Genomic DNA, 12,475 nt, shown 5'->3' with positions numbered 1-12,475 from the left:
ACCATAACTGAGAAAGTGAACAAAGTGGTGCAACAAATAGGTCTGTAAGATTTAAAAGACCATAAACTCCATCACAAAAGCGTTGACTGAGATTAATGGATCAAGCAGCGGGGCTATTTTCACGTACAGCAACGTGCTGCTGATCCCAGCAACGTGCTGCTGATCCCAGCAACGTGCTGCTGATCCCAGCACTGATCCTGCTGCTTGTTACACTGCAGAGTCCAGTTCAGTGCTTACAGGTGTTTGTACATGAGCCCAAAGTGAAGGACAAATGTGAAAATGTTCTTTGGTTCACATAAAGCTGGAATCACATCTCTGATCATCAGCAGCCTAACAGCAGGGATTTCTTTGCTCTTTGTTGGCGTCGAGTCTTTTAGTTTTCCTTCGGACACCTTTTGCTCCATTTTACATCTATGCTGCGACTAACAAGAAAAGACAAGTAGGGTTATGAACACGTCTGATGGATGAAGAATGACACATTTAAATCCCACTGCTTTGTTTTTATAGATCTGTTTCAACGTTTTCTCTCAGTAATATTAGTTGAAGGCCAACATGTGGCACACGAGGCAGCTGTGCCCATGACCACAGATCAACACTGCAGTCGATTATGGAGACGCAGTGATTATAGCTGTGGACGCATGTTTAAGGATGTCATTTACACACACGCAGTGTTGGTTCGGTTAAATGTAAAGCTGCAAACTCTGGTTTAGCTGAACTTAACATCCCAACATCAGACGGTGTTATGTTAAAGCACAGCAGGTAATAAAGAGTAACATGTAATGTGGCAAATGTCTTTTATTGAACCAGGTCCTCTCAAGCATTTTGTGGTTTCTTACATAATTGTTTGGCGTGAAGCCTCCCTGCACTCCGGTGTCATCATGGAAGTGCCAGAAAGCAGCATCAAACCAGTTTTCCTAATATTTTTACATGATTAGCTCAACGTTTGGAAAATGTGCTCCTTTGTTTTCTTGTTGTGATCTGATTGATGGCTACTCGTGTTAGTTAACCGTTTGCACAGCAGCAGGAGATTTCTATTTAACGTTTGTTCACCTTTGTACATGAATATGAGGTCGATCTCTGTCTATGTCAGACAAGCACATTTTCCAAATGTCTGAGCTGTTCAAAGTGCACGATGCCACTAACAAATGAAGAATCAAAGTTTTGCCTTTTCAAAATAAAACTCACGACAGATTTGTGCATTTAGCCTTTTAAAGAGTCTCAGTTCTTCATTCATAAAATGATCTTACAGTAATTATGCAAAACAAAAGATGACGTGAATATACAATGTGGGACTGATTCACTGTCCCTTAAAACACGTTTGAAAAACCAAATACAAAATACATTCATTTCTTTTTTGTAGATTCTTGTAAGTTCTCAAAGCATGAGGAGAAGAATTGTGCTTCTACAGTAAAAATGTTGCATGCTATAAATAAATGAAATTAAAGCTTAAAAATATAACTGAGAAGCTCGGTTTGTTACACGTTTTTGTTTTTTTGCCGTACCAAAAATAAACCTGTCACGCTTGCATCAGGTAAAAGTAACTGATGGTCTTCGCAAGTATTAAATATGAATGTAAAGGTTCATGCAGGCAAGGCTCATGCCTTCATATTTACACTGTTCAATGCGACTGTTGAAAGCACAGAAACCAGCATCAGCTGTGAAAACCTGTTTCTGACGATCTGTGGGCCACTGCCTCACATCTGAAATGTTTGTGTACAGATTTGATGTGAGGCCCACATGGTTACATATGTGTGCGTTAAAGGAGAAAATGAGCATTGGTTACATATAACACACGCGTGTGCGGGACTACAGAACTGATGCTTTCATCCAATCTAAGCTCGAGAAGAGCAGACAGGAAGACCTGAGGCTGTCACTGCTGCCAAAGACGCATTCACAAAGCGCCGAGTTAAAGGTCTGAATACCTTTAAAGACGAGAATCGAGTTCTTGGTTTCCAACAAATCTAAAAAAAAAACTCTTTCGTGTTTTTATTTCATCACAACAAGTTATTAAAAACATTTATTCTTTGAAAAATCTTTATTTACTGTAATGGCTGGATTTCACTCTGGTAGCGTGACACAGACTGACAGTTAATGTGGATATTTTGGGAATCACAGGAAGGAAAACATATCTTGCATCAATGTGATGAAATAAATTGGTGAAAGGATGGCTGTGTTGTCTTTTAATTCAGGTGCTACCTTACGTTCACGTTTGAAGATTAGACCACGTTTCGCACGTCCCGCTTTGTTTCACTGTTCTGCTGCAGTGAGGGAGTCTGTGTCACGTGACAAACTGTCCACGCACTTGCACAGAACAGATGTGCAATCAGGTCTTCTGAATTTAATGCAGGAGTTCCTGTTTTATTGCTTTGAGGATCAGGGGGCGTCTGCCTTGGATCTCCCGTCGCAGGACGTATTCACTAAACAGGGAGGAATCCACTCCGCCGCCACACGACCCTGTGATAAAGAAACCTTTCTGCTGTAGCCGTTCCAGCACCTGCAGTCAGACACAAACCAAATAACAGCAACACAAGAATGAGGCATAACGAGAAGATCCAGAGCAAAACATTTAGACGTGATCTCTGTCTCGCTGAAGTCAGGAATACTGAAGGAAGGTGGGACTTGTTCAGCATTTGATGGCGTTTCCACCCGGTTGTTCGCTACAAGAGTTGAACCTGTGAAGTGCATGCATTAAAAACACTCATTTTCACCATCATGCATACCAATAACTTTATCACACCTTTACCAAATACTCCCTGGTATCAATACTTACGCACCAGAGCACATAATAACCACCCCAATGCACAAAGGCATTTAAACAGTTTAGAAATACTCTGAAATTGAAGCCTCTGCAGTAAAGTATGGTTTAAGAGGCAGTGTAAGCTGCCTTCAACTCATCTGACCTGATTTCCTTGGGCAGCTCGTTAGATATTGTAGATATAGTCAGCATTTAATCAAAGTATCAAGTCTCTATGTGGAAAAGTAGGTAAAAGGGGATAAATAGCCCACTGGGTTACAGATGCTTGCTGCCACAGAAAGACACATTCCTGTGGAAGAAACCTGCAGGCTGGGGCGAAGTTCAGCTATTAATTAGTGCTTCAACCCTAATTATGATAATCACAGTAACTTACTGTCGATATCAGAACACACTAGTAGTGTTAACAGTACAGCTCTACAGGGGTTTGAATAATATCTAATAAACTCAGTTCGTGTAAATGGGGAGTCTTCTTCACACACTAAGGCTAATATGGCGCTCCACAGGGCTGTGTGCTGGAGCCACTGTGCTTTACACAATGGGAAATCCAGAATCCAATCTTTCCTGTAGTACCAACTCCCAGTTTGGATTTACTCTCCATGCGTTTATAACCAACACTGCATTTAATTATTAGCTGTTTTTAAACTCTGGCTCTCTTCAGTACACCCAACCAGTTTCTGGAGATGGCTGCCCCTCCCTGAGCCTGGTTGTTCCACAGAAGTTCATCCTGCCAGTGTCACCAAGCGCTTGCTCATACAGGGTCATCTGATTGTTAGGGTTTTTGCTCTATTATTGTTAGGCCTTTACCAGACCACGTGAAGTACCTCAATCCAACTGTTTTCAGGTCAGTCGTGATGGCTAACTTTACTTTATAAACCTCCCGTAAACACTTAATTTCTGAGCTCTGTTTTTGTTCTTTCCCCTGACTTATTATGAAATGGTCAAATCATTGCATTTTCTTTAGAAAGAGTGTTTGACACAAAACAGATGTTTTTGTGTTCAGTAAGTATGACAACAAAGCAAGCAGCCAAATCTGTGTCTTTCTGATTTACGGTTATTCTCTGCACTTCTTTTGTGTTTGCGTTTAAATGTGTTGCTAACAACACGTGAGCCCCAGGACCCAGGGTCACTCTCCATCTCAAAAACCCATCAGCCTATCTGGCCTGAAACACAAACACTTCAGAAGTAGTCCATTAGTTCCCCTCTCTGAGCGTTTCCTCCTGAGGTGAACGCGGTGACATTATCTCAGTTTGCCCTCTGGAGGCTTCTGCTCTCTGTGCTGCTGGTCTGTCTTACTGAGATCTCCCCCGGGAGACAAAGGCAGACCTTCAGGTGATGAAATGTGTCACCCGCCTCAACACAGCGCTGTTACAAACCGACTGTCAGCATTCAGAGTATGCTAACATCACATAAAAACACATCAGGCTTTGATGGATGGTGGAAGGGTGGCATCTGCCAAAGACGGAGCTGACAGATAAGAGGCGACGGCACATTTTAGAGTCCCAGATATCATCTGGACTCCTTTAGTTAAGCTGCAGCTTGAGACGGTGCATTGAACACAGCTATCACAGCGGCGGCTGTTTAGCTTGACTCTCTCACACTGGTTGTCTGGACGGTGAACTTCTAAATTCTAGGTCCCGTGTAACACGTCCATCTTTATGAAGGATGGACAGAAGCAACAGTCCAGACGCTGTGGTGTATAAACAACCTATGACAGGATGAATATAAGCTTTCATGTTGATTACGTCAAATTATGACCTTCCATCCGACATTGCAGCAGAAATCAAGGCTCATCAGAGCAGGCGATGTTTTTCAGTCTCCTATTGTCTAAACTAGGTGAGCTGTACCACCAGTTTCCTGTTTTTAGCCGACAGCAGCAGCTGTGGGCTCTTGCTGCTGTAGCCCATCCGCTTCGAGGTCTGACATGTTGTGCATTCAGAAACACTCTCCTGCACACTTTGGTTGTAACAAGCTGTTATTCGAGTCCCTGTTTTCTTCCTGTCAGCTGCGGTCTGGTATTAACGAGGCATTTTGGCTCAAAAACTGGATATTTTTGACTTTTCCAACCATTCCACGTAAGATGAGCAGTTTCTGGAACACTCTGAGCTGCCCGTCTGCCACCAACAACCACGATACTCTGTGAACTTCTGCAGGCTGTCTTGACTGTGTCTACATACTTAAATGCTTTGAGTTGCTCACTCCAGCATCTGACATGTTGAGAGAATATAAACCAGTGTGGCTCAGAGGATGTTATGTACCTGAACTGAGGTGAGGTGGCAGTAGCCGTTGAGCGGGAAGCGGAGCACGTGTGTGGGGTCCTGGTTCCAGCTGGCGTTCATAGAACTGTAGACGATATCAGTCACCTCAGGGAAAATCTCCTCCATCAGCGCCCGGGATGCACTCACACTGATCCTCTCACCGAGCTCCGGCGTCACGCGGACCACGACACACTCGCAGTCTCGAGAAACGTCCCGGCGCTCCTGCTCAGCCCTCCAGCGCTCCAGCTCGGTCTTTAGAGGTGCCAGCTGGAAGAAAGTAGCCTCTTCGTAGAGCAGGGAGTACTCCTGCAAACACACACACAGCAGAAACAAGAAAACACTCAGAAGCATAAGTGCAGACTTACACAGGCCAAAAGAACACGCACAATGCACACAAATACACACACATGCAGATGAGTACACAACACCCACCAAAAAATGCAGAAAACTCCACGTTTTCTTGCAAAAAACAAAGTTTAAAAAATGCATTAACACATATAAACGCTCGTTCAGTACTTTAGTACTAAAGGTGTACTAAAGCCTTGGTAGCAGCTGCTCTGCTGCTAACACACTAACCGAAGGAAGACTCTCGTTTTCATTTATTCTATAAACAAATCACATACAAAACCTTCTGATTCATTTGAAAGCTGCTACAAGCCAATGAAGAAGTTTGCACACGCTGGCTGCAGGCAGTTTCTGTTTGGGCTGTCATAATTGTGATGAAGAATTAATGAAGAGAATGAATGTGTCTTTGGCACGGACTTGCTACCTGTTTCTCGCCTGAAGTCTCACAATGTTGATAACAGGTAATTTCCCTGATGCAAACATTAAGCCACTGCTACTATAAATCCTTCCATGCATTAATCAGTTTTGAGATCTGGGATCATTTTGCTGCCATAACATGTTGCCTTCCTAGAGTAATGGAACAAATACTCATTTATTTTACTGCAGTTTATCTATTGGTCATTTTTACGATGTTTGAGAGAATATGACAGAAAATACAGAAAAGGGCAACAGAGTCACTCAAAGAAGTCTCAGTGCTGTAAGCGACAGGCTCGTGTGAGACTCTGACAGGGGTTCAAGTCTTTCTTTTGACATTTGTTTTCCTGCTTTAGGTCACGCAGCAGCGGTGAACTGTGGAAGTACCTGATCAGGCACTCACTTTGAAGTCATCAGGCAGGAGGAGCTTGGAGGTTCGCAGGAAGTTGAGTATGTAGCGGAACATGTCCCCGTCCCGATCGATGAAGTAGTGCTGCTTTAGACTGTCCAACACGATGGGCTCTGTGCCGTCGAACAGACGCCCGATTCTGCCCAAAGAGAAGGAAACGGGTTTCCACACTCAGCTGTGGCTAAATTTAAATGTACATGTTGCAGCTAAATCATTTCCTAGCTCACTGAATGGTAAAAGCTAAGTTAATTTTAAAAAGTAGGTTCAAAGATGATCAAGTTTATTGTAACAGTGTACAGTGATCGAGATTATGAGGCTTTTTTAATCAAATCTTCGCTGTTTGATGAGCTGAGATATCTGCATTTTCCTTAATGTGTGGACAGCAGGCCACCTTTTCCCCATGAAGCAGGAAGTGTATCACCACTGCCTCTTAAACTATTCACAGATTTAAACTTTCTGAACAAATAACTGAAAAGCAAACTCTTTCTATATTTTGCAGAAAAGCCATTAAAACCAACTCAATATACTAAAATTCTGTTTCCTGAATCATAGGAAAAATATCCATTTGCATTGAAATGTGATAATTAAGGTAGCAGATATTCAAAATAATCAGTAACGTTGAACTAATTTGTTGATTAAGAGCTTTTGATATTGAGGTGTTGAGGTGGATTACAGCCTTAGCTTTACTCATACGTCCACCAGCCATCCTGTGTATTTTAATGGGGGGAATGTACTTTAAAAGCTTGGATGTGTGCCTCACCTTGACTCGGGGTACCTGGTGAGTGTGGGCAGGCTGCTGGTGTACATGTGTCCTCCTACATCAATGTGAACTGGTGCGTTGGTTTTGGTGAGCTGAGCTGGTGCTGGGATTCCCGTGGTACACGGGGGAGACATCGGAGACCAAGAAGCCAGCTTCTGACTCGACATGCTGCTGCAGCTGCCGCTGCTACGTCTGTCCTGGGACACAAATACACGCTGCAGTGATGGTGGTGCCAGTATATGGAAAAAAGATCAAACATAGCCATGAATATCTCCACATCCATGGACATAGGTTATCTTTACAGTTAATACATTGGAACATAACTATCACCAAGTCATGGAACTGCTATGTGTCTGTTTAAACAACAATTCAGCAACAAGGCAGCAACAAGGCAGCAACAAGGCAGCCTGCTATCAGTTTGGATCAAGTTTTCGTTTACGTGCAATCTGTGATAAATCAAAATGATTGAGGAGAGACAGGAAATATAGCAAAGAGGGGAGATTTGTCCCCTTCAGCACACTCATTTTCATCGCCGCCCACGAGTTATGTATTAACTTGCGACCGCTTGCAGAGCAAATGTAACTGATTGCAACATGTTGGCAATGCAGCACCCTCAACCTTTATGTGAACAGCTGGTTGCTGCAGGTTAAACTAGAGAAATCTCTGCGTGTTGTCATGAAGTTATGCTCCATAATAAATGCATCTATCTGCAGCTCCTGAAAGATGTTTTGCGCTTGAAGCCAAACTGGGTCTCGTCGATGTTTGTATAAAAACCTGCAAGCAGGCTGGCAAACCTGACCTGAACAGTTTTACAGAGGAGCTGGTTGCTTAGAACAGTTCCTGCCAGGCAGACTCGGGACTGTCAGGTAAAGCCAGGAGCCTGACAGGAAGCTAAGAAGCACAAGGACATCCTGTCAGGCTCACAGATATGGCTCGGTCAGAGCTATTCCTGACTGCCTTGTAGGCTACGTTATAGTGCCAGGTGTCTGGCACGAAACAAATCATTAAGCTCTGAAAGAAACAATTGGCAGCCTGGTAGGAGGCCAGTGGCTGACAGGCTGGGAACACACGTCCTCTGGGCTTTCACTCTGCTCTTCTAGACTGATCCGCCGTTTCCTTTCATTCTGTTCCAACGGCTCCTTTCAAACCTGTTCTGCTCCAAACGATGGTGTTCATGTCAGTTCAACTACACTGAACACTAAATGTGAATGGTCTGCAGTGAGGATATGCCCTGAACATTTGCTGTTACTGGCTACATAAGCTGTAGCACTGTCAGTTTATATGTTATGATAATATGGAGCAATTCTACAATAAGGGCTACAGATGAATATGTAAGGGATTAACTTGCTAAGTAATCAACGACCGGCACTGCTAAAGAAAACAGCAGCGTAAGAGTGTAAGCAGCGGTTTAAGCAGAGATAAGCAGACCTTCCTCTTCCTGCCAGTGCTTCCAGCTCTCTGAAGAGGACACTGAGGTGTTTCCAAGCCAGACAGTAGACAAACTCTTCTCTGGCTTGTTCTGGGGCTTTCCCAGGGTCTCCTTACAGAAGAGCATACAGGAACCACCTCATCTAGACGGCATCCAAGAGGCATCTTAGACAAATCCCCAAAACACCTCAGCTGGTAGTTTTTAATGTGGAGGACGAGTCTCTCTACTCCGAGCTCCTCCTGAATGACTCGGTGCTGTTAAAGGATTTCTGCTGTGACCTTTCACATTCCTGCCTCGTCTCCCTTGACCTTAATTTTATAACCTCAGAGAGCGCAAACAGTTCAACTGTCTAATTCATAATTTTAACATTTTGCTTAATTCTTTGCTTGTATGTACACGTACATCAAATTACATATGAATAAATATCAGAGTAAGCACCATGAAGGGCAAACAAACAGCTGAGACACCGGCCTCACACGATGTGTAGCAGGTACAGATAATCACATCTATATAATCCATGTGTGTGTGTGTGTGCGTGTTGTGACTGCCCAACAAGCAGTCTGTACCCTGCAGCTATGGCACTAATGCATGGTGGATAAATTCATCAGCAGGTATAGTTACCCTTGGCAACAGAGGGACACTCCCAAAGACAAATCACTGCTTCTCCTCACATGATTGGGCCACATGGACAACACAGTTTCCTACAGGGTGAGATTCTGTAATTCTGCATTATGTTTACGTCAGAGCAACTTATGTAACAAAAATATAAAAATGTACAATCAGATCATTTTTTACCCACTTACTACTGATTTAAAAACAAACAAATGCATGTACATCTGGGGGAACTGAACTGAAGAAGCTTTTTGGTTGAGAGGAGAAACATCTTCAAGCAACTTAAACGAGTCCAGACGCTTTTCTTTCCAAGCTCCTTAGACTACGATGACCTGCATGACTGAGAGCCTTCACAGACAAATGCATGTACATATTTCTGTGCAGCCCTTAGTGATAAACATTTGTGACTACAAAGTAATGATTTTCCCTCGTACCAAGCACTAGAGCTGATGTTGTGCAAATGGTTTTATATGTTTGTAATTCAGAATAAAGGGTGCACAAACTCTGGTACAGGACTTTAAGCTTAGCGTACTTCAAAATTCTACTTTCATTATTTCACTGAAAAACTGAGCACGTGTAATGTTTTGGTATCCAATTACAACCTAGATCTAAAGAACTGAACGCTTAATTAGGCTTCCAGGTTAGTGTTTGTAGGTCTTTATGTGCATCAATTTTCACACTGTGGTACCACTGAAGTAAACTACATGATTACAGATGTTTTATGTCATGTTCAAGATTATACGACGTGAAAATAACACAAAAGTGATGAATTGCTTTGTAAATGAAGGGTGCAATGGTTCGGCATCTGTATTTTGTTTTTATTTATTTTTTTGCAACAGTTTTATTTATTTCTGTATTTATTAGGTTGATCTGATCCCAAATGTCCCTGTAACAGGAAGTTCACCCTGATACTGATGTACTTCCTAAAGGCATCAAGTTGTATTTGCCCGAGAAGAGAAATAAAGTCAGAGTGCTTACTAAGGTAGCCAACTCGAATAGGTATGCTTTTCCTGAGCGTCTGTTTATTTTAATTTTACTTTAAGCCCCTAATAAAGCAGTTCAAATAAAGTTGTTCATAGATTACAGCCCACCTTAAACACCTACTAGTTTAATATTTTATTGCGCTCTTAACTAACTCTCCTCCTAAAGATGGGCGTCACATCGGTACGGGACTGACTGGCTGTCGGGTTTAACACGGGAGGCTTGAAGCTCCAACAGATGAAAACGGACCAACATGTTCCGGGTTACCTCTGTGGGCACAGGGGACCGGGCGCCGGACTGTGCGAGGCGGGACTCCGTGGCTGTGGCAGGCACCGACTCTCTCTCATTCGGCTCCGCGGGCGACTCGGCGCGCGTCCCGGGGCGCACACAGCGCTTCTTGGCAGAGGGAGCTCCCGGGTCGTCCTCGTTGCTCTCCCTCCTCGCTGCTGCTGCTGATGTAGGCGATGTGTTCGACGTCTCTGCTTCTGTGCTTTGCTGCTGATTCAGATCCGCAGCGTCGCTGACCCTGCGCAGGTACGGGATCACGAGCTGGAGGTGGGACTGCGCGTGACCATTGACCGTTTCCGAGGCAACGTAAAGCGTCGTCGAGGGCTTGAAGCCCGCGGCCCCCACGATGCTGTTGAGGGTTGCTATGGAAACGGCACCGATGCAGTGGTTGGTGTAGGTTTTCGAGAGCTTGGCAGCGCGCGACAACATCTGCATTCTCGTGCCCAACAGGTTCTTCCCGATGGCTTTGTTCTCGTACCACGTCACGTCGCTCGCGCAGCAGTGGTCCCGGGGCCGCTGGAAGAACGCCCTGCACAGCGGGTTCCGTTTGGACACGTACCGGACGAAGCTGGCGTACGGACACTGCTCCGTGCCCGTCTCGTACATGCGCGGCAGCGTGTCCTCGTCTGCGTCCGGGCGCTTCTTGGTCCAGGCGGCGGAGCGGGACTTGTGATAGGGTCCGAGAGCTTTAAAATACACAAACTTTCTTCCGTCCTCGTCCACGGCCAGGCCGAACGAGTCCTCCTCCAGCTCCCGCTGGTTCTCTCTTCCCCTGGTGCAGAAATACATGCAGGTCTCAAACCAGACTTTGTTCAGAAGCCCAAACGGGGTGTCGGTGTTGAACACAGAGGACTCGTACAGTTTCCGCAGGTCCGAGCGCGTGATGGCTTGTTTCTGCACCACCGGACCGGCACCCTGCTCCTCCAGCCTCCGTATGACCGCGGCCAGGGTCAGGTTGGCGCTGCGCAGCTCTGGGTCCTTGGTGAGGTCCAAGGTGCGGCAGTAGGGCGGCTCGTTCAGGTACCGATTGAGAGAGCTCCGGATGCTGATGAGGGAGGACTTGCTGTACAGTTGTCCACTTTTGGAGCGCGCCTCGGCGTAAAAGGAGCGCAGCACAGCGCAGAGCGCATCCTTGTCCAGAGTTTCAAAGTCTGGACTTTGGGCTTTCTCGCTGAGGTACTCCCTGAAGATCCTCACGGCGTACCTGGTGGCCAGGCGGGTGTTCTCGCTCAGCTTGTTTCGCTCTGACCGCTGAAGTTCTCCCTCCGGGTGAGACTCGCGCCCGGAGGGGATGCTGCTGCCGAGTGGGTCCGCCTCCCCCTCCTCCTCCTCCCTTCGGTCCATACTCCGCATAACGACCGCTTGTGTCTGCGCGGCGGAACCGCTGGAGTCCAGTACTGTGCTCCCTGTCTCCCACTCCACTCCATCTCTGTCGGACTCCTCGTCCTCCTCCTCCCCGGTGATCTGGACCTCCTGGATCTCATCTTCATCTTCCTCCTCCTCCTCCTCATCCCTGCTCCTCTCGGGGCAGCTCATCTGCTCCTGCTCCGTGTCTCCGCTGCCAGGCATTCTCGCCATATTGCGGTCTGTGAAGCAGTCCTCCGGCAGCGCGCATGCGCTATATTGGACCGCAGCGCTGAAAGCCTTTTGTGTTTAAGTGACCTTCAGCCGTGCACGCGTTTTTTAAGGTACGGGGAGCGAGCGCAGCGGGAGGGTAAATTTGGAGGCGCGCTCCCTGCCAGAAAGGCTGCAGTATTGGACTGAATATTGGACCAGCAGCACGAGCACTGATGAGGAAAATGGCAAGACTGCAGTAGTGCCACCGCCAGTATCCAAATATCTTTTTACTTTAGAAGCAGTTTGATACTTAACCGGAAAATTACCGGAAGGCAGCCAAGAATGAAAGAAAAGCAACAATAAATATCACGCAGCTTGTTTTAGTTACGTACACGCGTGGATAGCTTAGGTGCTCGTGTGTTTGCTGCACCAGTCACAGAGTCCAGTTGGTGCCTTATAAAAAGAAAGTAAGGTCGTGATACAAGCACGTGAAACAAGCAAAAATGCACATGATGTAGTCCAGTGGAGTTAACACGGTTAAAAAGAAACCCAGAACTGCAGCTCAGTGAAAATTCAATATCATTTGTGTATTTTTATTGTTGCAATGTAGAGAACATCCAGGTATATCTGTGACATGAAAGGTCAGAGTCTCTTTCTTGCTTTGGACCAC

At 45.5% G+C, this 12,475-nt stretch overlaps 1 protein-coding gene across 3 annotated transcripts; it reads right to left on the bottom strand.

Annotated features, from left to right (window-relative positions):
• Positions 1-162: 162 nt before the first annotated feature.
• Positions 163-11,982, bottom strand: LOC102295558. 3 transcript variants are annotated; one of them, XM_014333925.2, is made up of 5 exons: positions 10,228-11,982; positions 6,939-7,153; positions 6,173-6,317; positions 5,011-5,316; positions 163-2,494 (listed from the first exon to the last, which is right to left on the bottom strand). In XM_014333925.2, exons 1-5 carry the CDS (start codon positions 11,824-11,826, stop codon positions 2,339-2,341), a joined length of 2,421 nt encoding a protein of 806 aa, XP_014189411.1. In that variant the 5' UTR covers positions 11,827-11,982; the 3' UTR covers positions 163-2,338. The 3 variants fall into 3 exon arrangements, with proteins under 3 accessions (XP_014189411.1, XP_005923549.1, XP_042078021.1); XM_005923487.3 differs by having other exon boundaries at positions 6,939-7,135; XM_042222087.1 differs by lacking the exon at positions 163-2,494 and having other exon boundaries at positions 5,222-5,316; positions 6,157-6,317.
• Between the last annotated feature and the right edge of the window lie 493 nt (positions 11,983-12,475).

This window comes from Haplochromis burtoni, unplaced genomic scaffold (assembly GCF_018398535.1).
Source record: "Haplochromis burtoni strain Fernald_Lab_line unplaced genomic scaffold, NCSU_Asbu1 Contig_5, whole genome shotgun sequence".
Lineage (NCBI taxonomy): Eukaryota > Metazoa > Chordata > Actinopteri > Cichliformes > Cichlidae > Haplochromis > Haplochromis burtoni.
Note: the sequence above shows the minus strand (reverse complement) of the source record. Positions and strands in the feature narration are given on the sequence as shown.

Bases quoted from the DNA above. Each gene is read 5' to 3' on its own strand.
- LOC102295558 (XM_014333925.2), bottom strand. From the start codon at position 11,826: ATGGCGAGAATGCCTGGCAGCGGAGACACGGAGCAGGAGCAGATGAGC. The intron at 5,317-6,172 runs GTGAGTGCCTGA...GTGTGTTTGCAG, and splicing joins TCCTGCCTGATGACTTCAAA to GAGTACTCCCTGCTCTACGA. The intron at 2,495-5,010 runs GTACATAACATC...GTCTGACTGCAG, and splicing joins GCCACCTCACCTCAGTTCAG to GTGCTGGAACGGCTACAGCA.